Source organism: Peromyscus leucopus, chromosome 1, assembly GCF_004664715.2.
Source record: "Peromyscus leucopus breed LL Stock chromosome 1, UCI_PerLeu_2.1, whole genome shotgun sequence".
NCBI classification, from domain to species: Eukaryota; Metazoa; Chordata; class Mammalia; order Rodentia; family Cricetidae; genus Peromyscus; species Peromyscus leucopus.
This window is the reverse complement of record NC_051063.1, coordinates 168,290,830-168,318,276: the sequence shown is the minus strand read 5'-3', so window position 1 is coordinate 168,318,276 and position 27,447 is coordinate 168,290,830. Positions and strand designations below refer to the sequence as shown.

Here is a 27,447-nt window from a genome sequence, read left to right as displayed (position 1 = left end):
ATGGTACCCCCATGGAAATGGCTAGGTTGGTAAAATGCTTGGCACAAAAAATGGACCTGAGTTTGAACCCTTAGAACCCATGGGCTGGGCACAATAGTGCATATCTGTAAACCCAACACTCTTAAGGAGAGGTGGGAGGTGGAGGCTGGAAGATCTTGGGGAGCTCTCGGACCATCGAGCCTGGTGTACGCAGCAGTAAAGGATAAAGAGCTGTTTGAAACAAGGTGGACAGTAAGAACCAACGCGTCCAGCGGTCCTCTGACCTCCACAGGTGTGCATGCACACACCTGCACCGCCGCACAGGAACACACACACACACACACACACACACACACACACACACACACACAAAATGAAACGGTGGACTGGGTGAGGCGGCACACACCTATCACTCCAGCCTAGAAGAGGTGGAGGCAGGGGGATCAGGCGTTCATTCTCATCTACACAGCAAGTTCGAAGTCACCCTTGGTGACACGAGACTCAGTCTCAAAACTAATAAGAATTCAAGAAAGAAATGGTTAAAGAAATCTGCAAAGGGGTGGAATAAATAGCAAGGATTGACTGAGCAGAGCAAAAAGCAATTTGAGAGCCTCCATATGATACGTATTTGTAGTGAATTGCACATGGATAAAAATTCCCTGGAGTAAACAAGAAATTGACAACAGATGTCACCTACCAGGGATGAGAACTCACAGAATGGAGAGCAGGGCTGGAGGAGATTTTCACATAGGATTTTTTCATATGGTTTTTGATGTCTGAACCATGAAATTTTATTTATTCAAAAATTTAAATTAAGCATGAAAACTAAATAAAATGAAGACACTAGCAAAAACATGTACCCATATGAACACACTTGGAGATGCATAGAGAAGAGTCTAGAAGCATTCATACTAACCAATAATTGAGGTTCCTTTGGGGTATGGGGCTGGGGGTAGGCGGAGGCAAGACTTTACATTTTCCTGACGATTTCTAGGTTAATAAGATATTTCACTAAAGAATGTGCTTGCAGAGTGCTTGTCTGATTCCAACCAGATGAAAGAGGAGAAAACACAGCAATAATAAAATTAAGAGGTAACAGATTAAGGCAAATAACTGGGCAGAAGAACTAACACTTTCCTTTCTCCTTCCTTCTCGTCCTAGCTATCTTTTTCTCTTAAAATATAGTTCGTAAGATGTATGTATTTGTCACACATGTTGGTACATGCCTGCATTCCCAGCACTTGGGAGGCAGAAGCAGGTGTGAGTTCAAGGCCAGCCAGATCTACATAGTAAGACCCTGTCTCAAAATTTTAATTGAATTAACCAATCAATGAATCAATTTCCTGCTACTAGAGCCTTTACTTGGTAAGTTCTTGGCAAACACTTACGGAGCTACACCCCCAGCCCTCTTTTTACTTTTTATTTTCGAGTATGGTCTCAGTAAGCAATTCAAGCTGGCCTTGAACTCACTATGCAGGACTCAAGTTAGACTTGAACTTTTGATTCTCCTGCCTCAGCTTCCTGAGTAACTGGGATTTGATCTATTGACTCCAGGTTTGGCAAGTTCGGGAACGTATTCTGCCTCCCTCCCTCCCGGAACCCTGCTACCCTCCCTCACTCAGGGTACCACGATAACTCAGACTGAAACTCCCAATTCGAATTCTGAGGGCTAGGATTCTAGCAACCTGTCACCAAGGCTGGAGACTGTGACAGACAGTCTGAGGCTGGGGAGAGGGCTCAGTGGGGCAAATGCTTGCTATGTAAGTGAGCAGACCCAGGTTTGAATCCCCTGCGCCCATGAGAAGCCAGGCATGATGTCTACAGCCCCAAGGCTCCTCCAGCAACGTGGAAATGGGATGGAAGAGTCAGGGGAAGCCCAAAGGCCAGCTAGCCTGCTGTTCACAGCAGCAACACACACACACACACACACACACACACACACACACACACACACTCACACACACACTCACACACACACACTCACACACACACACACACACTCACACACTCACACAGTCACACACACACTCACACACACACACACTCACACACTCACACACACACTCACACACACACACACTCACACACACACACTCACACAGTCACACACTCACACACACACACACACACTCACACAGTCACACACTCACACACACACACACACTCACACACACACACACACACACACACACACACACACACACACACACACACACACACACACACACTCACACACACACTCACACACACACACACACACACTCACACACACACACACACACACACACACACACACACACTCACACACACTCACACACACTCACACACACACACACACTCACACACTCACACACACACACTCACACTCACACACACACACTCACACACACTCACACACACACACTCACACAGACACACGCAGACACTCACACACACACACACTCACACACTCACACACTCACACACACACACTCACACTCACACACACACACACTCACACACACTCACACACACACACACTCACACACTCACACGCTCAAGCAAGACAGGCTGGGAGGACTGACACCCAAGGTCGTCCTCTGACCTCCACATGTTCACCATGGGCACAGGTGAATCCACATCACATTCACACAAACAGACGTGTTACACAAAACCACATATATCACACACGCATGCACACAAATATAATATGATAGGAAGTGACTAAGGAAGACACTCAGCTTCAGCCTCAGATCCCTTCCCCCTCACACACACACACACACACACACACACACACACACACACACAGAGGAATTCATGCCGCCACACATGCACACACATACACCAAACACAAGGCAGCCTGAGACGACATGAGTAAACTCCAGCTTCCTGCTACAAGACCCCTGCAGCCAGTGACCCCCAGAGATGAGACAACTCTTCTCTCCTTTTGATGAAAAGGCCACACACACATCCTGAATCCCTAGCCAGGAGGCCCCTTTTGTCCGTGAAGGCCGGTAAATGGTTCCAAGTGCACAATCACTGCCTTGTCTGCTCATTGTTGAGCTGGTGCCTCATGTAGCCCAGGCTGGCCTCAAACTCATTACGTAGCTGAGGATGACTTGAACTCTGACTCTCTCACCTCCATCTCCAGGCATGTACCACCACACCCAGTCATTTTATGCATGCTAGGCAGGAACTCTACCCTGTCCTGAAATTACAAGGATCATTAGACACAAAGTATGATCAGATTCCTTACTCATTAAAAAAAAATTACAAATTAAGCTGGATGTGGGTGGTACACACCTACAATCCCAGCACATGGTGCGGGCAGCCTGGGCTATAGTCTCAAGAATTCAGAGGAAGAGTGGGCCGAGATAGCTCAGCGGGTAAACGGTCTGGGTCTGATTCCCAGGTCCCATGGTGGAAGGAGAACTGGCTTTTGAAGTTGTTCTCTGACCTCCACATGGGTGGCGTACACACATCATAAGGATACATAGATAATAGTAAAGAAAATGAAAAATAAAAAAGAAAGGGTGGAGGGATAGAAGTCTGCATATTATGGTATATAAGTTATATCAGTTTCCAAAAAGTTAAAAATGGGAGGGCTGCAGGCAAGGCTCAGGGTTAAGAGCCCTTGTTGGTTTGCGGAGGACCTGGGTTCAGTTCCCAGCACCCACATCAGGTGGCTCACACCCGGCTGGAAAAGTTCAGCAGTGCTGGCGCACACCGATAATTCCAGCACTCTGGAGGCGGGAGGCCAGTAGATCTCGGTGCGTTCAAGGCCAGCTTGATCTACACACAGATTCAGGCCATCTGAAGCTACATAGTAAGACGCTGTATCAAAAAAAGAAAAGAAAATGGAAGGGATGGAAGGAAGGAGGCAGGGAGGGGGTTTCTTCTAAAAGATCCCCAGTCACATAGCCTGGGGCCACAAGCCCTGGCCCCCAACATCCTCAATCTTACTTGGATCCACCATGCTCCCTTCCCAGCTCCCAGTTTCAGAAACCAAAGCCCAGAGTAAAACCTGCAAGAGGCAGAATTTGAACTCAGCACCACAGGCCCAGAGGCTTCACTACATTTTCCAAATTCTGGCAATGTGACCTTGGTCACATGGTAGCCACATGGTAGCAGAATGGAGATTTGAACCCTGGAGAACATAATGCAGAAACTCGGACTCCTGCCCTCAACCATGCCGTGTTAGTGGAATGGGGTGGAAAGGAAGCAGGGAGTGGAGAAGGAAGGGACGGACAAAGAGCCCTGCACAGGAAGTGGGCTTGGTGAGGGGTCCCTAGGGACCTGGCTGGGCAGCCACAATGCCTACAGTCAACGTCCCGTTTGCCCCCCTGGGGTGGCAGGCAAGCAGGAGCCTACATGGTTGAACTAGACCAGCTGGCCAGGCCCCTGAGGCCGGGCACCCAGGGCTTGTCGCCCTACCATCTGGTCCCTCAACCAGAAAGGACAGCTGGTCAGGAGGCTCAGAGAGAGGACTCTGGGTCATGTGGCCTGGGCCTGGGAGGGGACATCCCTGCTGCAGTGGCTGAAGAGGAGACAAAAAGGCTAAGGTGAGGCCAAAAGAGGGTAACAGATGGAGTTGGTTGTTTGTTTTGTTTTGAGTCTCATTATGTAGCCCAGGCTGGTCTGAAACTCACTAAGTAGCCCAGGCTGGCCTCCAACTCCTGGAAATCCTCCTTCTTCAGTCTCCCACGTGCTAAGACTACAGGTGTGAGCCACCATGCCTGGCAAAGATGGAAAATCCAGAGACAGAGCAGAGCAAAAGTGGAGGGGTGGGGGGACTGGGAAAGAGAAGCGTCCCGGCATGCATGCCAATCTGGATGGCGGCCCTGGCCCTCCCTCCTCCAGACACCCTGTGCTCAGCTCCCGGGCAGCCCCCAGGGAACAGCAGGACCTTGGGAGCAGCCCCCTCCACAACCTCCTGAGGGCCAGCTGGGCTCCATCTGGAGGCCAGAGCCCACCGGGTCACTCCTGTCTCCAGCTCCCCCTGCTGGTGAAAGAGCCCAGGAGTCCTGTTCCAGCCCTTTCCTAGTCTTTACTTTATCCTGGCTTCAAACTTTCCTTGGGAAAGTGGAACTCATGTTTCCATCACAGAGTCTGCTGGGCTGGGAGGAAGTAATTCCCAGGTAGGGAGGGAGAGATGATCCTGCTGAAGCCGGAGGCTGCTGGTCCTTTCTATGATCCTCCCTTTCTTCCTCCCCCACTCCCTTTCCTTTCTCCTAGATAGGGTCTTACTGCGTATCCCCAGCTGGAACTCACTTTCTAGACCAGGCTAGCCTTGAAATCACCGACCTCACCTCCTGAGAGAGAGGGATTAAATGTGTGCCCTAACACACCTGGCCTGCCTCTGATTTTGTTTTGTTTTGTTGTTGTGTGAGACAGGGTCTCATGCAGCCCAGGCTGGGCTCCAACTTCCTGTGTAGCCGAGGATGACCTTGAGCTCCTGATCCACCTGCCTCCGCTTCCTGCGTGCTGGGAATGCAAGCCTGTGCGGCCACCCCACCCCCCACCCCCACAGATCACACTGCAACACCCATGTCCAACAAGAGGGCCATGAGACGTTTGCTAGTTCAGGCAGAGATCCACAAATACAGGTTCCGGCCCACCATCACTTTCCAGCCATCTGGCTGGGAGAATGTGAGTGTGGTGATGCTGGTATTGGCTGGGATTCAGGAAACGGTTCTGCTGCTGGGAGGGAGCATCGTCAGCAGAAGCACTTGGGCATAAAATTGGCAAGCTCCACCGAGCTGGGAGAGCCTAGGTTTAGTGCCATATGCCACCCCCAAACACATTTATAAAAAACCACATGAGGAAGGGGAGATACCCCCCAGTGGAATCTGAGCAGAAACATGTGACACAATTGTAACCAAATAATCTAACCAAAGTAAAGCTGGGGAGACAGCTAAGCCAGGGCATTTTTTTATTTCCTTGTTTTTGTTTTTGAAACTGGGTGTCATGTAGCCTAGGCTAGTCCTAAACTTGTAGGGCTTCTCCTGCTTCAGCCTCCCGAATGCTAGGCTGAGTGTCATGATGCCTGGCTTTTGTTGTTCTGTTGTTTTGAGGCAGGGTCTCAGTGGGCAGCCGCCGGCCTCCACCTCACTCCGCAGCTGAGGATGACCTTGCATTCCTCCTTCCCACCTCCCAAGCGCTGGGATTACAAGTGTGCACCGCCACACCTGGTTCCTTTTCTTTGTGAATTTCATGTAGCCCAGGCTGGCTTGAAACTCACTATGTGGCTGAGATGGCCTTGATCTCCTGATCTTCCTGTCCCCACCTCCCAAATCCTGGGATTACTGGTGTGGGCACCAAGGGAGCTCTTAACAAATTTGAATCTCAGCTCTGCAGGAGCAGCCAGTCTGAGGATACCTTGTGAGTTACATGTTTTCATCTTCACTGTGAAGAGGAGGCAGTACCATCAGGATGTCCATTTTAGTAAAGGAGAAACTGAGGCAAAAAGAGACGAGTGACATCCCTAGATCACCCTGCCAGGAAGTCTCAGAGTTAGAAGGCTCCAGGCAGCCAGGTTCCAGACTCCACCTGCTTGAGAGTGATGTTCCAGGTCCTCTGTCAACAACTGAGCTAGCACAGGGTCCTTCCATTGCACAGAGGCAACTGAGCACAGCTGCTTTACCAATATCACTCAGCAAGAGAGTAGCAGGGTCATGATTCAAACCCAGGCATGGTGGTGCACTCTGTCATTTCCATATTTGGGAGGATGAGACAGGAGGATTGCCTGGAGTTCAATTCTGCCTGGCTATATAGTGAGACCCTGCTTAGAAACAAACAAACAAAATCCAAACCAACAACTAGTCATGGTCCTGAATGGCTGTGTGGCCATGGGCTGGCCAGGGATTCCATCTGGGCCATGGGATTTCCACGGGTACGTGCTTCCCTCAGGACTGCTGAAGGATCGGGGTTACAGTGTGTGGTACAGAGCACTTGTTAGCAGTTTGAAGTGTGGCCTGGCTTGGTGCAAGCTATTTTTATGAAAACACTAAGGTGCTGGCTGAGGAAATGGCTCATCTGGTAGAATCCTGGGTTTGATTTCCAGCACCACATAAATGAAGTGTGGCAGCTCATGCCTATAATCCCAGGACTTGGGAGGTAGAGAATGGAGGATCAGAAATCAAGGTTATCCTTAGATACAGTGCAAGTTCTAAACCAGCCTAGGCTACATGACAGTATCTGTCTGTCTGTCTGTCTGTCTAGCTAGCTAGCTAGCTAGCTATAGCCATCTACCTACCCATAGGAGTAAGTCTATCTATTCATCCACCCATCCATCTATCCATCCACCAATTCAAAGACTAGTTTATTTGTCTGTCTGTCCATCCACCCATCCACCTACCCACCCACCTACCTATAGGATGAGTCTGTCTATCTATCTAGCTAGCTAGCTAGCTAGCTATCATCTATCTACCTACCTATTTATCCTCTACCTATCATCATTATCTATCTATCTATCTATCTATCTATCTATCTATCTATCTATCTATCTACCTACCTACCTACCTTCCTACCTATCTATCTACCCACTAAGGTGCTATTTGCCTATATTATTCTCATTCTTGAGAACACACGATTTTTCAGAGATGGTTGGGTGATTCACATGACAGCAACAAGCCCAGGCAGAGGCGGATGTGAGAAGACACTTCTCTTTCATCTCTCACCAGGAAGAGCTGCAAAAAATAAAAACAGCTTCTTCTCACATTTAACATTTGCTCTATTTATTATCTGTGTGTGTACATGGTTGTGTGTGCACACAGAGGGGTGTCTGTCCGTGTGTGTGTTCATGTGGAGGGCGGGGGTCAATGTCAGGGATCTCTTCCTCAATTGCTCCACTTTATTTGTTTGAGACAGGGTCTCTCCGTGAAGCTGGAACTTACAGAGTCAGTGAGATGACCGGCCAGCACGCCACAGGGAGCCGCCTACTTTCACCTTCCCGGCACAGGGACTGCAGGCGTGCACAGCGGTGCCTGGCTGATTTACATGGTTCAGATGATAAACATGGATTCCCATGCTTGAGCAGCAAGATTTCACTGAGCCATTTTGTCAGCCTTCCCTGTTTTTTGTGTGTAAAGAAAATCTATTTTTCTGTGCATGCATCCTTTCTTTTTTTTCATTTAGTGTGTGTGAGCACATGCATGTGTGTGAGGTACACACATACCACAGTGTGTGTGTGTGCGCAACTTTATGGGAGTCCGTTCTACCGTGTGGGTCCCAGGGATCAAACTCCAAGTTGTTAGGCTTGGCAGTAAGTGCCTTTATCTGCTGAGCCATCTCACCAACCCCACAATGTTCTTCATAGAAGAGGGCTATTAAGGACAATTTGTGATAGATTTAATATTCATTTCAAAAGAATCAATACATATTGGAATTTTCATTTTTCATATGGTAAATGGTGACAAGCCTAATTGACATAAACGAAGCTTTTAAAAGATGGTATACTTATATAATTATGCTTTTATTATTAGGGTTTTTTTTTTCTGTGCTGAGAATGGACCTCAGGGCTTTGAATGTTTCAAGCAAGCACTCCACATGAGCCACGCCCCCAGCCCCTCACTGGGGGATTCTAGGCAGGTGCTCTACCACTGAGCCACACCCCAGCCCCTCATTGAAGGATTCTAGGCAGGAGCTCTACCACTGAGCCACACCCCAGCCCCTCATTGAAGGATTCTAGGCAGGAGCTCTACCACTGAGCCACACTCCCAGGCCCTCACTGGGAGATTCTAGGCAGGAGCTCTACCACTGAGCCACACCCAGGCAGTCCTCATTTTTATTTTTTTAGCTCTAACCTTGTTGTTGGTTTGAGACAGGGTCTTCTGTAGCCCAGTTTAGTCAGGAACTGGATGAAGGCAAGCATGACCTCAAACTCCTGGTCCCCATCCTTCTATCTCTGGAGTGCTGGGATTACAGGCCTGTGTGCTAACACTCTAGTTTATTCAGGGCTGGAGATCGAATCCAGACTCGCACTCTACCAACTAAGCTACACTGTCAGTTTTTAAATCTTTTTTTTTTTTTTAAAGATTTATTTATTTATTATGTATACAGCATATATGACTGCAAGCCAGAAGAGGGCATCAGATCTCATTACAGATGGTTGTGAGCCACCATGTGGTTGCTGGGAATTGAACTCAGGACCTCTGGAAGAGCAGTCAGTGCTCTTAACCTCTGAGCCATCTCTCCAGCCCCCTAAATCTTTAAAATTAATTAATTAATTCAATTTGCCACCTACCATGTTGATTACTTTACAAGAAAAACCTTGAAAGAATTCTATGCAAGGGGCACCGGAGACACAAAGGATTTGGTTTTGAATCCAGCCCTACCTTGCTCGCCAAGTGAGGAAATTCACCTTCCAAAGCCTCAGTTTATTTATCAATCAATCAAGCTTCACCCCTGGCATTTAAAGACAGGAACCACTCCACTTCAGGAGAGGAGCATCAGGGCCTGCTTCCACATCAACCAGCCACATAGACTTTTTTTTTTTTTTGGGGGGGGTGGGTTTTTTTTTTTGAAACAGGGTTTCTCTGTGTAGTTTTGGTGCCTGTCCTGGATCTTGCTTTGTAGACCAGGCTGGCCTCAAACTCACAGAGATCCACCTGGCTCTGCCTCCTGAGCACTGGGATTAAAGGCATGAACCACCACTGCCCAGCTTTTAAGTCCTGAACACCAACCAGCTGCCAGGCTAGAAGTAGGGCTTATTCAGGCTCAGGAATGTTCTCTAAGGGCTCTTTGTTCAGAAGGGCAGAAACTGGCCACTGTGCAGTTTTCTTGTACCTCAGTCTTCTCATTGGTAAAATGGGGGTAATAGAGCATCTATTTCCTAAGATTGCTGCAGGGGTCCGTGAATGCTGAGCCCGGGGACCGAAAGAGAAAGTACTCCATGGACACACTGATACTCGGGGCAAAGCTGTTCTCTTCTTTCTGGGCCTTTTTTTCTCCACACAGAAAATAATATCAAAATCCTGAGAAAAATGTCTGTACCGTTTGTTTTATTATAGACTCCTCTGTCCCTGTGAGTCCTCCGCCCTAAGGTGATGACTCCTCCCAGCAGTCACTCCTAGCTGCACAGCCTCAGGTGGAAACACCTCAGAGGTGGGATCCCAACTTTCTGCTCTGCCACAGGGGACCCCCCTTGCCAGGCCAGCCAGCCCATCATACCTGTAACTTCTTGAGCTGGCTGTTGACGGTGGCCAGGTCCCCACCAGGATCCACATCTTGTAGCTGGCTTTCCATGTGAAGCAACCTCTTGTCCAGCTCTGCAAAGCTCTGCACTAACTGGTCCGCCTTGCTGGCCTCAAAGAGCTGGCGCGCCTTGGCCTGCGTGGTACTCTCCAGCTCCGCCCAGCACTGCCGGATCTCGCCCAACTTCTTGCGCACAGAGGCTGCCAGCTCGGGTTTCTCCTGCATCAGTTGCTGGCCCTCCTGGCAGGAGGGGTGGAAGGTCGGAGACAGGAGGAAGAGGAGATGGGTAATGGAAACAGACAAAGAGATACAGGACCAACAGGAGAGATGCGGGGAGAGAGAGGCAGAGGCAGGAAAGGACAGATGCAAACAGATGGAACCAAGGAAGACAGGCAAGAGACAGATAGGGTTGATGGGGGCAGACAAGAGAGCCCAACAATATGGGAAGGAAATAGGGAAAGACAGTTGGTCACAAAGTAATGAACAAGGAGATATGTACACACGGTAGGACCATGAGAGAGGGACAAAAGGAAGATGAGGTAGAGAAGGAGAAAGGAAAGAGGGGGAGGGGATGGGAGAAGAAGACGAAAAGGGGAAGGGAGCATGGAAGATAAGGGAGAGAAGGGGAGGGGAGGGGAGAAGAGGGGGGAGAGGCAGGGAGAGAATGAACTTCCATTAAGCTCAAGGTCCAGAAGACTGGCTTTGCCACACACTGTCCTTTAAGGGGTCGCTATGATCACTTAAGAGCATAAAGTGAACCTGAGTATTTCTGTTTGATTAGAAAAGTGGGGTTGCCCTGGCCTGCAGCTCTAAGGGTTCAACCAGAACAAGGGGGAGTTTAGGGAATTGATACTGAAAGCAAGTACCTGTCTAGGCCCTTCCAAAACTGAAGTCAACTGTCTTGGTGGCCCAGAGCTACATTTATGACATGTTACCAATAACAGATGCATGCTTTTAATCTCTGCATTTGGAAGGCAAAGGCAAGAGGATCTCTGTGGGTTTGAGGCTAGCCTGGTCTACAAAGAGAGTTCCAGGGGGGGGTCTCGTAAATCTGGGCAGTGGTAGTGCACACCTTTAATCCCAGCACTCGGGAGGCTGAGGCAGGCGGATCTCTATGAGTTTGAGGTCAGCCTGGTCTACAGATCATGTGTCGGGCTATACAAAGCAACCTGTCTTGAAAAACCAAATCCAAAACAAACAAAAGAATAAAAGACAAAACAAAAATCAAAACAAAATAAATAATACTGAAATAGGTATGGTGGCTCACACCTATTATCCTACCACTTGAGAAGCAGAGGCAGGGGAATCATTGGATGTTTAAGGCCAGCCTCGTCTACACAGTGAGACTCTGTCTCAACAAATGAAATAATAACAATAGATAAATAAAATAACTAAAAAGAAAGCCAAGTGTGGTGGTGAATGCCTGTCTTCCCAGCACTTAGGAGGTGGAGGCAGGAGGATCAGCCGTTCAAGGTCATCTTCAGCTACCCAGTGAGTTTGAGGCCAACCTGGGCTACATGAGACCCTGCCTCAAAAAAACAAAAAGTTAAACAAAAAATTTAAAGGGCTGGGATTGTGGGTCAGTGGTAGAGTAATAGCCTAGCTGGTACAAGGTCCTGAGTTCCAGTTTCAGCAATGAAACAATAATAACTAAAATAACAAAAAGAAAAGAGAAAAGCTGGCCCTGACGTAGCCAGGTGGTGGAGCACTTGTCTAGCATGCATGAGGTCCTGAATTCGAGCACCAAGGGAAAGAAAACCCACAAATCAACAAAACCATAATAACGGGTGCCTGGTCTTACACCTCCCATGCCTGGTGCCTGGTGTTCTAACACACTTTATGTACTCAGAAACCCAGAGAGCTGGCTACACCTATTTGCTTATTTTTACTCAAAAGGGTAAATGGAAGTTGGATGTGGTGATGAAAGACTGTAATCCAGTACTAGAGAGGCTGAGGCTGGACGGTCTTGGATTGGAGGCCAGCCTAGGCTACATACCAAGACCATTTCTCAAAGAGCAAGCAAAAAAGGAAGCCAGGGAGAAAAAAGAAGGAGAAGGAGGAGGGGAAGGGGAAGAGGAAGAAGAAGTGGAGGAGGAGGAGGAGGAGGAGGAGGAGGAGGAGGAGGAGAAGGAGGAGGAGGGGAAAGAGGAGAAACCTAGGGTCTAGGAGACCAACATAGTTCTCGTAAGATATCACAGCTGGTTACAGACCCTGAAACTAGGGCTGAAAAAAAATCTAAATTTTAGTTGAATACAGGGCTTCCCTAGCCTGTGTCTAAGGCTTCCTTCCATATTAAATGACTGAAGTAATGTGAGGGGAAGTGCGGTAGGGTTTATAAGATGGGGGAAATGTTAAACAGGAGGCTCTGAGCAACAGCTGGAAGAGGTGAAGACCACTGTCCAGATGAGCGAACTGAAGCTCAAGGCTACAATAATGACTCCAAGTGCCACGGCTAGGAGCAAGCAGGCATGCCACGGGTTTGAACCAGCAGAGGGATGCCGGCCTGGAAGGAGGACAGTGAAGGCGTCAGCGTGAGGGTATGTCTCCGGGAGGGCGGCAGGGCCTTCCTCACCCTCTCGATCTTCTCCAGCCACTCCTTATTCTGAGCCAGCTCAGCCATGAACGCCTGGTGCCGGAGCCATCTCTTGTGCAGCTTGTGGCTGTCCTCCCGGGTGCCATCTCGGGCCATCAGCATTTTCTCGTGGATCCAGCCATCCAGCTGTGCGGGGCAGACAGGAGGGCTCAGGGGGTCCCTCTCCACAGCCTCACAACACCCCTCAGAAGAACTCCCGGGTCAGGTTCTTGGCTGATAAGAGTGAAGCTGAGGAGGAAATCTATGCAAATAAGGCTGACTGGAGAGGACTCTCCAGCCTTTCTTGGATAAAAGATGCCTATGTGGTCCCCCAATACCAAACCCTTGGGCTCTGCCAGCCTCGAGAAACCAAAGTGGGATGTCTGGCCCCATCACCCTCCTTCCACGGCAGGTCAAATCAACCCCTCAAATCACCTTGTCAATCAGATGAACCTCCTGCCCTGGTCCCACCCATAGGAAAACTGAGACCCCAGGCTGGTAAGAGGGCTCAGCAGGTAAAGGTACTTGCTGCTGCCTGAAGACCTGTGTTCAGCCTCTGGGACCCACGTGGTGGAAGCAGAGAACTGACCCTCTCACATGCTCTGTGGTGAGGGCACCCAAAGACATGTCCACATGGGAGATGAGTAGATAAATGTAATAAAAAATTAATATTTTAAAAGGAGAAAATAGTATGGCCCCCTAATAAGGACCAAACCTTCAACTCTCAATATTTGAGGGGGAGCGAGAATGCATGCTTGCCACCCCAGCACTGGGCAGGCTGGGAGAGGAGGAGATGGACTTTGTGGCCAACCTGAGCTACATAGTAAGCCCCTGTTGATTCAATTTTTAAAAAATCCTTAACCTGCGCCACAGGTTGAACAAGCCCAAATCTAGCCCCAGCACTCCCACGGTCAGACCAACACCCCCAAACAACCTCCGGACTATTTCCATGTTTAGCATCCTGATAATTAAGGCCTCCAAGCTAGAGGAGACCCAACCCTTCGGCCCAGAAATTCTAATAAAACCTAAGTCCAGCGCCTGTGACTAAGACACAGTTACCCCAAATCATGGCCAGCCAACGCCCAAAATATGAGCAACAGGCTGCCTCCTGATTCCTAGAACCCATCTACCCCAAAAATGTAGGATTCCCAATGTAGATCAGATCAAACCCCCTGATCCAGCACCGCCCCCCCTCTCCAAGCTAACGTGATCCAAGATGCAAACAGCAAGAATATTCTCATTTCTCCCGATAGCAACAAACACAGGGCTGTTTTCTGAGCCCCTCCCTCCGCAAGAGTGACGGCTGAGCCGAGGGGGCTTGCTTGCTCAGCACGAAAAAGTAAGTTCTGGAATCCGGTTCTATCTCCAGCACTTGGGGAGGGGGAAGCGCTTATTAAACAAGATTGGTTTCCAAAGCCACAATCTCCTCCCGACCAAAGCCTGAACCTGGGACAGTTTGCTCCTCCCCCTCCAGTCACAAGATCCTCCTCCTCCCTCCTGGTTAAAAAAAAAAAAAAAAAAAAAAAAAAGGCCGGACTCCGCGGTCCTGGGAGGCAAATGCAGTCATATTCAAGGACAAATCCCGAGCCGGCCAAACCGCACCCCACCCCACGTCCCCAGAGCGTGTGCTCCTCAGGGGGCCAGGACAGCTTCTCACAACACACACGCGCAAAGTCAAACGCCGAATTCCCCAATTCCCTACACAGGGATGAACACGCAACCGGAGTCCCACAGAGAAGGCAAAACCCCTAACGGAGAAGACAGACGTTCTCTAGGTAAAGCTCCCTAAACGGGATTGCCCGCTCTGGGCCACTCGGTGCAAGGCTAGACTCTCTCCACAACCAAGGGTAACCTCTCCGAAAGTCAGAGACCCTCGTACTCAGGTCCCAGCTAATACCTCATCTCCCTCCGCAGAGCCCCCCCCCAAAGTGATGCACCCCATCATCCGAGACTGCTACGGACCCCGCAAGAACCGAAAACTCAAAACCCGGGAAATCCCTCAAGACCGGGGCAAATCTGATCCCCTCGTAGGGAGGTTGGGACCCCCTGCTTCGCCCAAACATCAAATGCAGACTAGCCTAGGCTAGCCCCCCTCCCTGCCCCCTCTCGCTGCGGCTCCAGCACCGCGGACAGCTCCCGGGCTCGTCCCTCCACCCCCCTCCCCAGGGCCGGGGTCCAGGCCCGCCCCCGTGCCGCCCCCGCCCCTCCCTCCCGCGGGCCTGGCTGGCGAGCACGCGCACGAGCCCCCTCCCCCGCGCGTGCCCGCGGGGGCGCGCGCCGGCCCCCTCCCCCTCTCTCCTCCCCTTCCCTCTGGCGCCCCCGAGACCTGCGGCGGCGGCGGCGTTGGAGGAGCGTCCCTGCGGCGGGCGGACAGGCACTCGCCCCTCCACTGCGACGGCGGCGGCGGCGGCGGCAGCGGCAACGGCTGAGGCTCCGGCGGGCGCGCGCCCCCTCCCTCGCCCCCGCGCCGCGGCCACGCGCCCGCCCGCGCGCGCCCCCTGCCTGCCTCCAGGCCCGCCTTCTTTGCGGGGGGCCCTAGTCCGGGTGGGGGAGGAATCACCACCTTCTCTGAGCTTCCAGGCCGGGGACCTTCCGGTCCATCTCAGATCATTGCTACCGAGTCCAGAACAGTCCAACGACAGGGGACAGGACCATGCCTAATGGCAGGAGGGGGTCCGGGTCCCCAGCTCCTTCAACTAGGTGAGGGTGTGGACTATGGTAAGGGGGGGTTGGAGGGCCTCCTGAGCCATCATTAACCCGCAGAGGCCCCGCTTTCAGACTACCACTTGAGGGTAGAGGTTAGGGCAGGAGCGGCCCGGTACATCTGTGATGCTGTCCAGAACCATCTCCAGTGGGAAGGAGGGCCAACAGGGACCCGTTGCTAACAGGCTCTCTCAGTTAGGGAAGGTTTGGAGACCTGTGTCTATTTCGTACGTGTGGAGACTAGTCTGCCACGGGTGTTCAATATGCAGAGTCAAACCTTATCTTTAGTCGGGGTGGGAGGAGGGCAAGGACTTGGTTCCTGAACCTTCTTCTCTCTCCCTCAATTCCAGGTACACAGAAAGAAAGGAGGGGGACCCAGAGAGATGGGGACAAAAATAAAGGTGCCAGTTCATCATGGGGGTAGAGTCTAGTCCTGGATCACACAGATCAGGGAGCTTGGGGCCAGGGCATCTCTGGGAATTAGGAGAACGTTTATGAACCATCCATCTCTGGTGTGGTCCAGGTCCATAAGAGTTCCTTTGGGATCCAAGGCAAAGGGGAGTCTCAGGAGTATTTCAGTGCAGAAGAGAGTCTGGGCCATCTTATCAGTTGTGAACTCCAAGGCATGCAGGAGAAGGGATTTGATTCTTAGTTATTAAGGAACTGGGGATATAGCTCAGAGCCTGAGCCCTAGCCTACAGCTCAAGTCCTGGAGTCCGGTCCCCCGCACCATAACTAACTAAACCAAATAAATGTGAAGGCCGAGTTCGGGCCATCTGTGACTGAAGGAGTGCTCCCGGCCACTGGTCCATCCACTCCCCCCACCCCCAGCCCTCAGTCTCCCTCTCCCGCTTCACAAATCTCTAGAGAAAGGTGAGATCAGCGTTCCTTCCCTGGGAACGTAGGTGCGAACTCAGCGGTTGCTAGGGGAGCCCAGGGCTCCTTCTGTCTCCCAGGAGCTCACGTGGGCTGACGAGGAGCTGCGGGGCATGCGCTCTGGCACAGGACTCCGCATGCCTCCTGGTGGCACACAGGGAGCATGGTTCCGCGACCCACTTAGACGGGGCGTCCCAGCCCCGCCCCGCCCGGGGATCAAGCCTTTCCGTGGGTCCCGGCACACCGAAGGGCCTACCTCGTGACAGTCTCTCAGGAAGTGCTGCAGCACAAGCTGATCCAGGAGCTTTTGCATCCACTGCTGAGCCCTCAGCTGGTTCTCTTGGCTCCTGGGGAGAAGAGAAGGGCTGAGGAGAGGCCCGGGAACAACGGGAAGAGGGGCGGCTAGCAGGAGCCATGTGAGGGCACCAGCTGAGTAGAAGCAGGGGAAAGAGAAGGACCCAGAAACACTGGTCGGACAGAGAAGGGAGAGAGAAGAGAGAGAACTGGAGGAGGAAGGAGGGAGGGGTCAGGGATAGACAGAGATACACAGAGACATAACAATAACACACATACCACACACAACACACATACACACACAACACACACATATAATACACACAACACACACGTACACACACACAACACACACACAACACACAACACACACAACACACACACATACACACACAACACACACAACACACACATACACACAACACAACACACACATACACACACAACACACGCACAACACATATACACCACACACACACCACACACACATACACAACACAACACACACATACAACACTCACAACACACACATACACTATCACACACACACAACACACACACATACACATACAACACACACACACAACACAACACAAACATACAATACACACATACACACACAACACATACACATACCACACCCACCACACGCACAACACATACACACCACACACACACACCACACACACATACACAATATACACACATACACTACACACACAACACACACATACAATACACACATACACACACACCACACACACACAACACAACACACACATACAATACACACACAACACATACACACCACACACACCACCATCACCACATACCATACACACACCACACAAACACACACATCACACACACACACAAGAACAGAGTAAGAGACACTTAGAAACAAAATCAAGCTGGATGTGGTGACACACGCCTTTAATCCCAGCACTCGGGAGGCAGAGGCAGAGGATCTCTGTGAGTTCAAGGCCAGCCTGGGCTACTGAGCGATTTCCAGGACAGCCAGGACTACACAGAGAAACATATCTTGGGGGAAAAAATCAGAGATGGTTACCATAGACTCTAAGAGAGACACACAGAAACAGACTAAGACCCACGGAGAGAGATAAGCATAGTTCCAGTAGCCGAAATGAAAAGAAAACAGAAGTTGGAGATATACCTCAGAGGTAGACAGCTTGCCTAGCATGTGTGATGTCCTGGGTTCAATCCCAGGTACACAGAAAGAAAGGAGGGGGACCCAGAGAGATGGGGACAACAATAAAGACAACAGGGAGTCAGGAAAGAAATGAGAGAAGGCAACAGAAACAGATGGGCTCTCCTCAGTGGTGAGCCCCTGCCTAGAATCCCCCAGTGAGGGGCTGGGGGGTGGCTCAGTGGTAGTGGCACACCATCAACTTATATGCATGCTCATCCTGTCATTCTCCATCCCCAGAATCTAGGCAGAGAAGACAGCAAGAATGAGGCCGGTGGGCCTATGTGATGGCTCAGTGTGTAAAGGTGCTTGTGGCTAAGCCTGGTGATATGAGTTCAATCTTTGGGACCCCCACGGTGAAAGGAGAGGACAGACTTCCACAAATTGTCTTCTGCTTTTCACACATGAACTGTGGCACTTACACACACAAACACAAAATAAATAAACACAATTAATCTCTTTTTTAATGATATTATCTTCCACAGACCTCCAAGACTTTTCCTGAACTTCCGGGCCCTTCCTTCACACAGGAACAGGCACGCACACACACTCCCACCTCACTGTCTTCCCCCATTTTGCGTTTCTCCCTCTTTTAATGAAGACCCTGCTGTCCTCCTGGCCGTGATGTGAGCAGCATCTCTCACCTCAGGGCCTCGGCAACGACTCTTCCCAAGGTCTAGTTCAATGGTTCTCAACCTTCCTAACGCTGCTACCCTTTAATACAGTTCCTCAGGTTGTGGTGACCCCCAGCCATACAATTATTTTCTTTGCTACTTCATAACTGTAATTTTCCTACTGTTATGAAACATAGTGCAAATATCTGATATGCAACCCTTGTGAAAAGGTCATGACCCACCTCTGGTTGAATGCCAGCTTGGTGAGGTCCCTTTTGATCATTCCCTGACCCTTTCTGGTTTTCTTTCCTTCTTTAATTTTGTCCTTGGCATGTGGCACTGTATCCCCCATCGTGTATTTTCCTTATCATGTCTATCCCCTCCATTGGGGTGCCACTTTCACATAGGGGAGTGGTGGGTGTGTGTGTGTGCATGTGCACATGTGTGCAGGCCACGGTCTCCCTCTACCACTCTCCACATCATTTTTTACACTGTGTCTCTGTGTCTCTCATTTAACCTGAAGCTCATCATTTTGGTTAAGCTGGCTGGTCACAGAGCCTCCAGGCAGGCGCCTCCCATCCCTGCCCCTCAGTGCTGGGATTACAAACACATGCCACTGTACCTAGCTTATTTTTTTTTTTAAAGACAGGGTTGCTCTGTGTAGTCCTGGCTGTCCTGGAACTTGCTTTGTAGACCAGGCTGGCCTCGAACTCAGAGATCTACCTGCCTCTGGGCATGTACCACCACTGCCTGGCTTATACCTAGTTTTCTACATGGGTGCTAGGTGTAAAACTTAGGTCCTCACACTTGTGCCTTGAGCATTTTATCCACCAAACATTTCCCCAGACTAAGGGCAGGTTGTTTGTTTTTTAGTGTTTATTTGTTTGTTTTTGTCTTTTTGATTTTGTTGTTCACAGCCATGAGCTCCTTGGCATACAGTGACTGCTCAATATGTCCTTTTTGAATGGATGCATAAACAAATGAATGTAGGAGAGCCCTAGAGAGACAGCATACCACGCTATGAAACAAACATAAGGTCCGAGAAAAGAAAAACCAAACAAAAACAAAAACAGAATGTGGTGGCCCATGCCTATAAGCCCAGGTAGGCATCAGATATATAAAGAGTTGAGGCCAGCCTGTGCTACTGTCAAGAGAAGGGGGCATTATAGATGCAGGTAACATCTTTCTCCAAAGAGAAAAGTTGAAGAGAGAAAGAACAGGAAACAGTCATAGAAATAGATGTGCATGTGGGAGCAAAGAGAGAGTATGTGGGAGCTACTTCCAGAGAGACCCAGAGGTGCTGTGGGATGTTCTGCATGTCAAATGTGTTGCTCTGATTGGTTAATAAATAAAACACTGATTGGCCAGTAGCCAGGCAGGAAGTATAGGCGGGACAAGGAGAGAAGAGATTTCTGGGAAGTGGAAGGCTGAGGCAGAGAGACGCTGCCAGCTGCCATGATGACAAGGGAGATGTACCGGTAAGCCACAAGCCACGTGGCAACTTACAGACTAATAGATACGAGTTAATTTAAGATATAAGAACTAGATAACAAGAAGCCTGCTGCGGCCATACAGTTTGTAAGCAATATAAGTCTCTGTGTGTTTACTCGGTTGGGTCTAAGCGGCTGTGGGACTGGCGGGTGAGAGAAATTTGTCCTGACCATGGACAGGAGAAAACTCCACTTGGACTTTGCAAGCCAGACTGTGGGGAGAACGAGTGATGTGGGAAAGCCTTCCTCTTTGCCGGGCAGAGAAACTAACAGGGTTCCAGTCCCAGCTGTGCCACTCCCTGGCTAAGACACTGAACAAATCAACTCAGAACCTCATATGCAAAATGCAGCTGAGGAACGGTATTTGGTGATGGAGATGGCACCGGGTGGATGAGGGGCTTGCCTGGAATGCATAAAGCACTGGGCTCACCCTCCAGCACACTCCAAATGACTGTGGTTGAGAGGATACATAGAAGAAAGGCGACGTGGGTACCTTTTGGTGGGCCCTGCCAAGGTATGCCACTAAGCAAAGACGCCACACACGACAGAGTTAGCTTAGGTTTATTGGGAGAGGGAAAGAGCCACAGTGGCGGACAGACAAGAGGAAGAGAAGAAGCAAGAGAGAAAGGAAGAGGCAAGAGAGGAAAGAAGAGACCAGGAGGGGAGTAGGAGGCAAGAGAGACGAGAGGGAAAGAGATGTAAAGAGAGCAAGCTGTGCCTGGCGGGCACTTTTAAAGGGTGCACAGCTCATGTGGAATGGCTGATGGTGGAAAGGCACCTGGCAGCAGAGGCAGGCTGCGGCGGCATCAGAAACTAACATTCCTCCCTTTTGTTTATTATAAAAAGATTAGGAAATAGGAAGGGGGATGGTGAGGCAAGTGGGGCATATCAGCAACCCCAACATTCAAGAGCCTGAGGCAAGGGGATTGCTTTGAGTTTGACCTCAGTCTGGGCTACACAGGTAGACCCTGTCTCTTCATCCCCCCACCCCACCCCCCCAGGACAGGGTTTCTCTGTGTAGCCCTGACTGTCCTGGAACTCACTCTGTAGACCAGGCTGGCCTCAAACTCAGAGATCTGCCTGCCTCTGTCTCCCAAGTTAGGGTTAAAGACCACCACTGCCTGGCAGACCCTATCTAAAAAAAAAAAAAAAAGGCATAATGACGCATGTCTGTAATCCCAGGATGAGACAGGTGGAGGCAGGAGGATGAGGAGTTCGAGATCATCTTCAGCTACACCTGAAGTTCTGGTCTGGATGGGTGAGATGACTTAGGAAGGGAAGCAGCTGTGGCCGAGCCTGAGATGCCCAGTCTGATCCTCATACTCACGTGGTAGGAGGAGTATTAACGCCCTCGAGTTGTTCACACACACGCACACACGCACGCACGCCCGCTCGCACGCACGCTCGCACGATAGGTAGGTAGGTAGGTAGGTAGATTTAAAAAAAAAAAATTCCAGGCCAACCTGGGCTACAAGAGACCCTCTCTCAAAAACATAGATAAATAAACAAGGAATTAAATTGAGACAAGGGAAAAACAGAGAAACAGAAAATAAGGATCTGGGTATCCCTCCCCGCTCCACTGTGCCCAGACCGCGCCTTCTGTGGTTCTGAACTGGGGACCTACTTCTCCAGCAGCCGGGCCACCGCCTCCTGCGCCTGCTCGCCGTAGGCGTTGCCTTGCCGCAGCAGGCTCTCTGCAGCTTGTACGGCCACCTGCATCTTTTGCTGGTTCAGCTCCATCGTGGTGAGAAAATCCCGGTGCCTCTTCATCGCCTCTTCCACTGACTCCACCGTGCAGGGGAGCTCGGCGCCAGACAGCGCCACCTCCTGGGAACGGAAGGGACACGGGTCAGCTCGGCTCCCACCCCAGGACGCCAGGGAGGCTGCCAGCCAGCTAGCTTCAAGCACAGTTTCGCCTCAGGGCTTTTGCTCTTGCTGGACCCTTTCCTTAGCAGTATGTCCTTCCAGATTCCTCAGGTCTCAGCCCCCTCTGCTGAATCTATCAACTGTCCCCTCTTGCCATTTGCTCCCAGATAACCCACAATCCCAGTAAGCCACTCTCTACAAATTCGTCTCTAACAAAACACAAAACCCAAGCAGAGCGTGGTGACGCACACCTTTAATCCCAGCACTTTATGAGGTGGAGGCGGGCAGATCTGTGAGAGTTTAAGGCTAGCCTGGTCTATATAGAGAGCTCCAGGCCATCTTGGGCCACATAGTGAGACCCTGCCTCCATAAAACCAAAGGGCTGAAGACAGGGCTCATGGGTTAAGAGCATTTATTGCTCTTCCAGAGGACCCAGGTTAGGTTCCTAGCAGCCCCATCTGGTAGTCTACTACCATCTGTAACTCCAGCTCCAGACAACAGCATCTTGGCCTTCTCGGGAACCTGCACTCACACGCTTATATACACACACACACACACACAACTAAAAATAATACAAATAAATTCTTTTAAAAAAATTAAGTCAGGCAGTGGTGGTGCACACTTCAAACCCCAGCACTCAGGAGGCAGAGGCAGGTAGATCTCTGAGTTTGAGGTCAGCCCGGTCCACAGAATGAGTTCCAGGACAGCCAGGGCTACACGGAGAAACTCTGTCTTGGGGTTGGGGGGCTGGGGAGATAGGGAGATAAAGAGATGGCCCAGCTGTTAAGAGCACAGGGTGCTCTTTCCAGAGGACCTGGATTCAATTCCCAGCACCTGTATGGTGGCTCATAACTGTCTGTAACTCCAATCTCAAGGGATCTGATGCGCTCTTCAGACTCTAAATGCACTTTATGCGCAGACACAGGAGGGTAAAACAAATAAAAATAAATCTTTTTTAAAAATTAAAAAGTGGCTGCGCCTGGTGGTGCATGTCTTTAATCCTAGCACTCAGGAAGCAGAGACAGGAGGATCTCTGTGAGTTCGAGGCCAGCCTGGGCTACATCCAGGACAGCCAAGACTGCATAGAGACCCTGTCCCAAAAATACTTAAATAAATAAATAAATAAATAACAAAACAACCAATTCCATAAACCTCACACCACTCAACATAACCTTTAAATTCTGTCACACACTTGCTCTCCCCCTCACAGTCCAAAACTCAATTTTCCCGTTAAACAACTGCTTCTCCCTTAATTTCCTACCCCCATCTTGAATAAAACAGAAATCTAGGGGTCCCAGGGAACACCCCACCCCCACCTGAACCCGCCCCCCAGCGCACCGCCAGCGGGCACCTGGTTGCGCAGCACCGCGAGCGCCTGGCACAGGTCTCTTAGGAAGAGCTGATAGACGTGCGCCTGGACCAGCGCCTCCCTGCGCTCCTCCCACAAGCCGAGCAGTTTGTGCCAGCCAACCTCGAGGTGCGGCAGCCACTCGTCTAGCGCCAGGCCGGGGCCCAGCTCCGCGCCGTCGGACGCCAGCAGCGCCTCGCTGGCAGCCACGATGCGCGTGTAGTCCTCCTCGCGCTGATCCACCTCCTCCTTGAGTGCGGCGTGGCGCGCCAGCAGGGTGTCCGCTTCCTCCAGGCTGCGCGGCAAAGGCCCCTCGACGGCGCCCGCCGCCTCCTGCGCCCGCACCAGCCAGTCCAGGAAAGTATCCAGATCGCGCAGGAAACGCTGCAGGCGACCTGCCGCCGCCACCGCCTCGCCGCAAGCCTGAGCCGCTCCGGCCAGCGCGCCCCACTCGGCTCCCAGCTCCTCTGCGCCCTGGTGCAAGCGCGTCGCCTGGGCGGGGAAGCGCTCGGCCAGCAGCGCCGCCTCCTCCAGCAGCGCCGCCTGTCGCGGCTCTAGTGCCTGCAGGGCCGCCTCCAGGCCACTCAGACGCCACTGCAGGGCTCCGCCCGCCCGGGGCGCGCTCTCCACCGCACGCCGCTTCTCGCGCACCTGGGCGCGCACCTCGGCCACCTCCAGTACGTGGTTCTCCACCAGCAGCACGGCGCTCATCTCTTCTTTGCGCTGTTCCACCAGCTCCACGATGCGGTTCCACCTGTCCAGGGGCGGGAAAGAGGGTGATCAAATGTGGAGGTCCATGCGCCCAGGGTAAAATCCATTCCTTGGCCACTCGAACGCCACGGGACCTGGGAGAGTGCAGGTTTGTGCCTGGATAAATAGGATTCCACCTTGGACAGTGCTTAGAGCGGCCGCTCTCAATGTAACGCTCCAGCGCCATCAAAATATCTTCATAATAATATTAGAACCCGATTTGTCATCTCATTCTCTTCCGGAGTTTAATCGCCATTTCCAGAGTCCACATATTAGCGACTAAAGGCAGAAAGCAGACCAGAGATCCCCGCTGCCTGCCTTACATCACAGGCCAGGGAATCACAGCTTTATGGAGTGGTGCACACCTATAATCTTAGCACTCCAGAGCCTGAGGCAGAAGGACTGCCTTGGATAGATACAAGAGGACAAGAAAGAGAGTGCGCGCTTCGCAATGCTACTCTTTCCACTTTTTTCTATTATGAAAAATACTTGTATTTTACTGTCTGGGATGTAGCTCAATGGCTCAACACTTGCCTCGCACGCGCAAGGCCCTGGATTCCATCCCCAGCACCATGAAAAAAGAATTAATTGTGCCAACATATCTCCGGCTCTTTATTTGTTCAGATTTGGTTTTTACAGCTGTGGTGTGTGTGTGTGTGTGTGTGTGTGTGTGTGTGTACATTTGCATGTGTGTCCTGGTGCACATACACGTGAATTAGCCTGCAGAGGCTAGAGGTTGACATCACTGTCTTCCTGAATCGCTCTCCATTTTATTTCTTGAGGCAGGGTCTCTCACGGCACCTGTAGCTCTCCAGTTCTGGCTATCTGGCTAGGCAAGCTAGTCAGCCTGACCCAGGGAACCCTTAGCTCCGCCTCTCAAATGCTGAGACGACAGGAGGCTGTCAATCCTGCTCTGGCCCTCACACTTGTAAGATAAAGTAAGTGAGGGTTTTGTTTGTTTGTTTGTTTGTTTGTTTTTGGGGGGGTCTGTACTCATTTCATATATGTGTGCATCAACTGCCAGTCACATGCCCACAGAGGTAAGAAGAGGGTGTTGTATCCCCTGGAACTGGAGTTGCAGAGGGTTGTGAGCCACCATGTGAGTGCTGGGAACAGAACCTGAGTTCTTTACAAGAGCAGTGCTCTTAACTGCTGAGCCATCTCTCCACCATACCCTGTCCCTTTCTAGAAGGGTTCTAGTTCGTATCTCAGGCTGGCCTGAAACTGGCACTCCTCCCGCTTCAGTCTCCTGATTGGGGAGATTGGATACAGGAATGTCTCTGGTTGTTGAGGCAAGATTGTAATGATATTTTATTTGTGCACCCCAATAAAGCCTATCTGAAGATCAGAGGGAAAAGCCAGCCACTGTATTAAACATAGAAGTCAGGCAATGGTAGCATACACCTTTAATCCTAGCATTCAGGAGGCAGAGATCCATCCAGATCTCTGTGAGTTCAAGGCTGCACTGGAAACAGAGCTAGGTATGGTGGCACACATCTTAACCCCAGCACTTGGGAGGCAGAGTCAGGCAGATCTCTGTGAGTTTGAGGTGAGGCCAGCCTGATCTATGTAGCAAGTTTCAGTACAGCCAATGCTACATAGTGAGACCCTGACTCAAATAAATAAATAAATAAATAAATAAATAAATAAATAAATAAATAAATAAATAGCAAAACATAGAGCCAGGTATGGTGGCACATGCCTGTAATCCTGATACCTGGGAGGTAGAAGAAAGAACCAAGAGTTCAAGGTCATCCTCAGCTACACAATGAGTTCAAGGCCAGCCTGAGCAACAGGAGCCCTTGCCTCAAGGAACCAAAGTAATAGACAAGTAAATAAGAACCCCCAAATAAGATGAAGTGCATGGAAAAACTCCTGGCCAATAATAGCACCTCATAAACTCTTTCTGAGCAAACCAGTGAACAGCCAATGTAATGGGCTGCAGCCCCATATTAACCCATCACCACCAGCACTGGCTGTGTATTACCTTTTTGCCAGGTTGTCCTTGAGCCTGAAGAGATGGCTCAGTGGTTAAGAATTCATACGGCTCTTGCAGAGAACCCCAGTTCCATTCCCAGCGCCAACATTATGAGGTTCACAACCACCTGTGTCTCCAGCTCCAGGGGATCCAATGCCCTCTTGTGGCCTCTACAGGCACTGCACACAAGTGTGCACCTTTCAAAAAGATTTTCCTGATTTACAAGGTTCACAGAGAAGGCATTGACAGGAAGAAGGACTTTCCTGCCCAGGCTCCACCTACCTGCTGTTGAGGTGGTCCTGACAGGAGCGCACCTCATCTGAGCTGGGGTGACCTCCTTCCACCAACTCCTGAACCGTGTGGTTCACATCCAGGACTCGGCCCATCAGACTGTTCATCTCCTGGTCCAGACTTTCAAATCTGCAGAAGAGGATGGAGAAATCAGAGGTGTGGACCTGCAGGAAGCAGCTCACTTTTGGTCATGGGTTCCTACTCCATTTCTGTTCCCCTCACAGGAATTTTTCTTTCTTTCTTACTCACTTTCTTCTCTCTCTCTCTCTCTCTCTCTCTCTCTCTCTCTCTCTCTCTCTTCTGTAGCCCAAGGCTGGCCTCAAACTCTCCATGTAGCTGACGACCTTGAGCCCAGGCGTGCATGCCACCCTGACCAGCACGGGCTCTATTTTGTGTGCGGCTGCTGGAATGTTAGATCGCTCAGCACTCCATCCTGGTCCTCTAGACTTGTCATCACACCGTCCCTGAATCATCGCACCCATCCTCACCTCCGAATGCTGGCCCTCCACATCTCCATGTCCAACCTCAATCATTCCCATTTGAATCTGTCTTCAGCCTTATGGCTGGCTACATACATCCTTGGTGTTCTCACACCTACTGTGACTCAAACTGTCCTTGGCATCTCCCTTCAACTTAGTCTTCCTCTGAATCCCTCGCTCAGGGACAGCCCCAAATAACTCCCAAGCCCCTGACCCCTAGACCTTATTTTGGATCACTGCCCCAGATCATAATCCCCCCACGGTCTCTATCATCTACTTGCCTCCTGATCTGCTCCCCAACTCAGCTGCCACAGTCGCCTCCTTCAATCTGCCCTACTATATGTCAGGCCAGGATTATTGATTTATTTTTATTTTTAATTTTTGAGGCAAGATCTCACGGTATCTTTGGCTGTCCTGGAACTCACTATGTAGACCAGGCTGGCCCTGAATTCACAGAGATCTGCCTGCGTATGCTGGGATTAAAGGTGTGCTCCAGGGTGGAAGCCACCTTAGTAGCTAGGAGATGACATCTGTCTTAATGGGAGTCTCAGGCATGGGCCAGGTTGGAGGGGTCTGTCAATATGTATTCTGTGAATATCAACCTCATAACAACAGCAAAGGGCTTTGGGAGGCTCTGTATCCCGAAAGCATTTGCTAGGTGTTTCACACCGGTGAACTCATTTCCTGTTCACCACAAGCTGGAGACATAGGCACGGGCAAACCGAGGTCCAGAGTGTAAGGCAGTCACAAATCTGATGAAGGATAAAGCTGGTGCCCCCATGTGAACTGTTGAGCCAAAGGATGTGAGGTTGTGTGCGTGAGCAAGG

The 27,447-nt window shown here is 50.6% G+C and overlaps 1 protein-coding gene across 2 annotated transcripts in view; it reads right to left on the bottom strand.

Moving 5' to 3' along the window:
- Sptbn4 (spectrin beta, non-erythrocytic 4) overlaps positions 1-27,447 on the bottom strand; it is a 91,508-nt gene that overhangs the window by 24,612 nt on the left and 39,449 nt on the right. The window contains exons 15-20 of one of the 2 annotated variants that reach the window (XM_028855113.1): positions 26,133-26,270; positions 23,126-23,876; positions 21,533-21,735; positions 16,560-16,650; positions 12,725-12,871; positions 10,129-10,392 (exon numbers count right to left, since the gene is read on the bottom strand). In XM_028855113.1, coding sequence (XP_028710946.1) covers positions 10,129-10,392; positions 12,725-12,871; positions 16,560-16,650; positions 21,533-21,735; positions 23,126-23,876; positions 26,133-26,270 — 1,594 coding nt within the window. Of the gene's footprint in view, positions 1-10,128; positions 10,393-12,724; positions 12,872-15,050; positions 15,149-16,559; positions 16,651-21,532; positions 21,736-23,125; positions 23,877-26,132; positions 26,271-27,447 lie in introns of those variants that run through there. The other variant, XM_028855114.2, reaches the window with a different exon arrangement.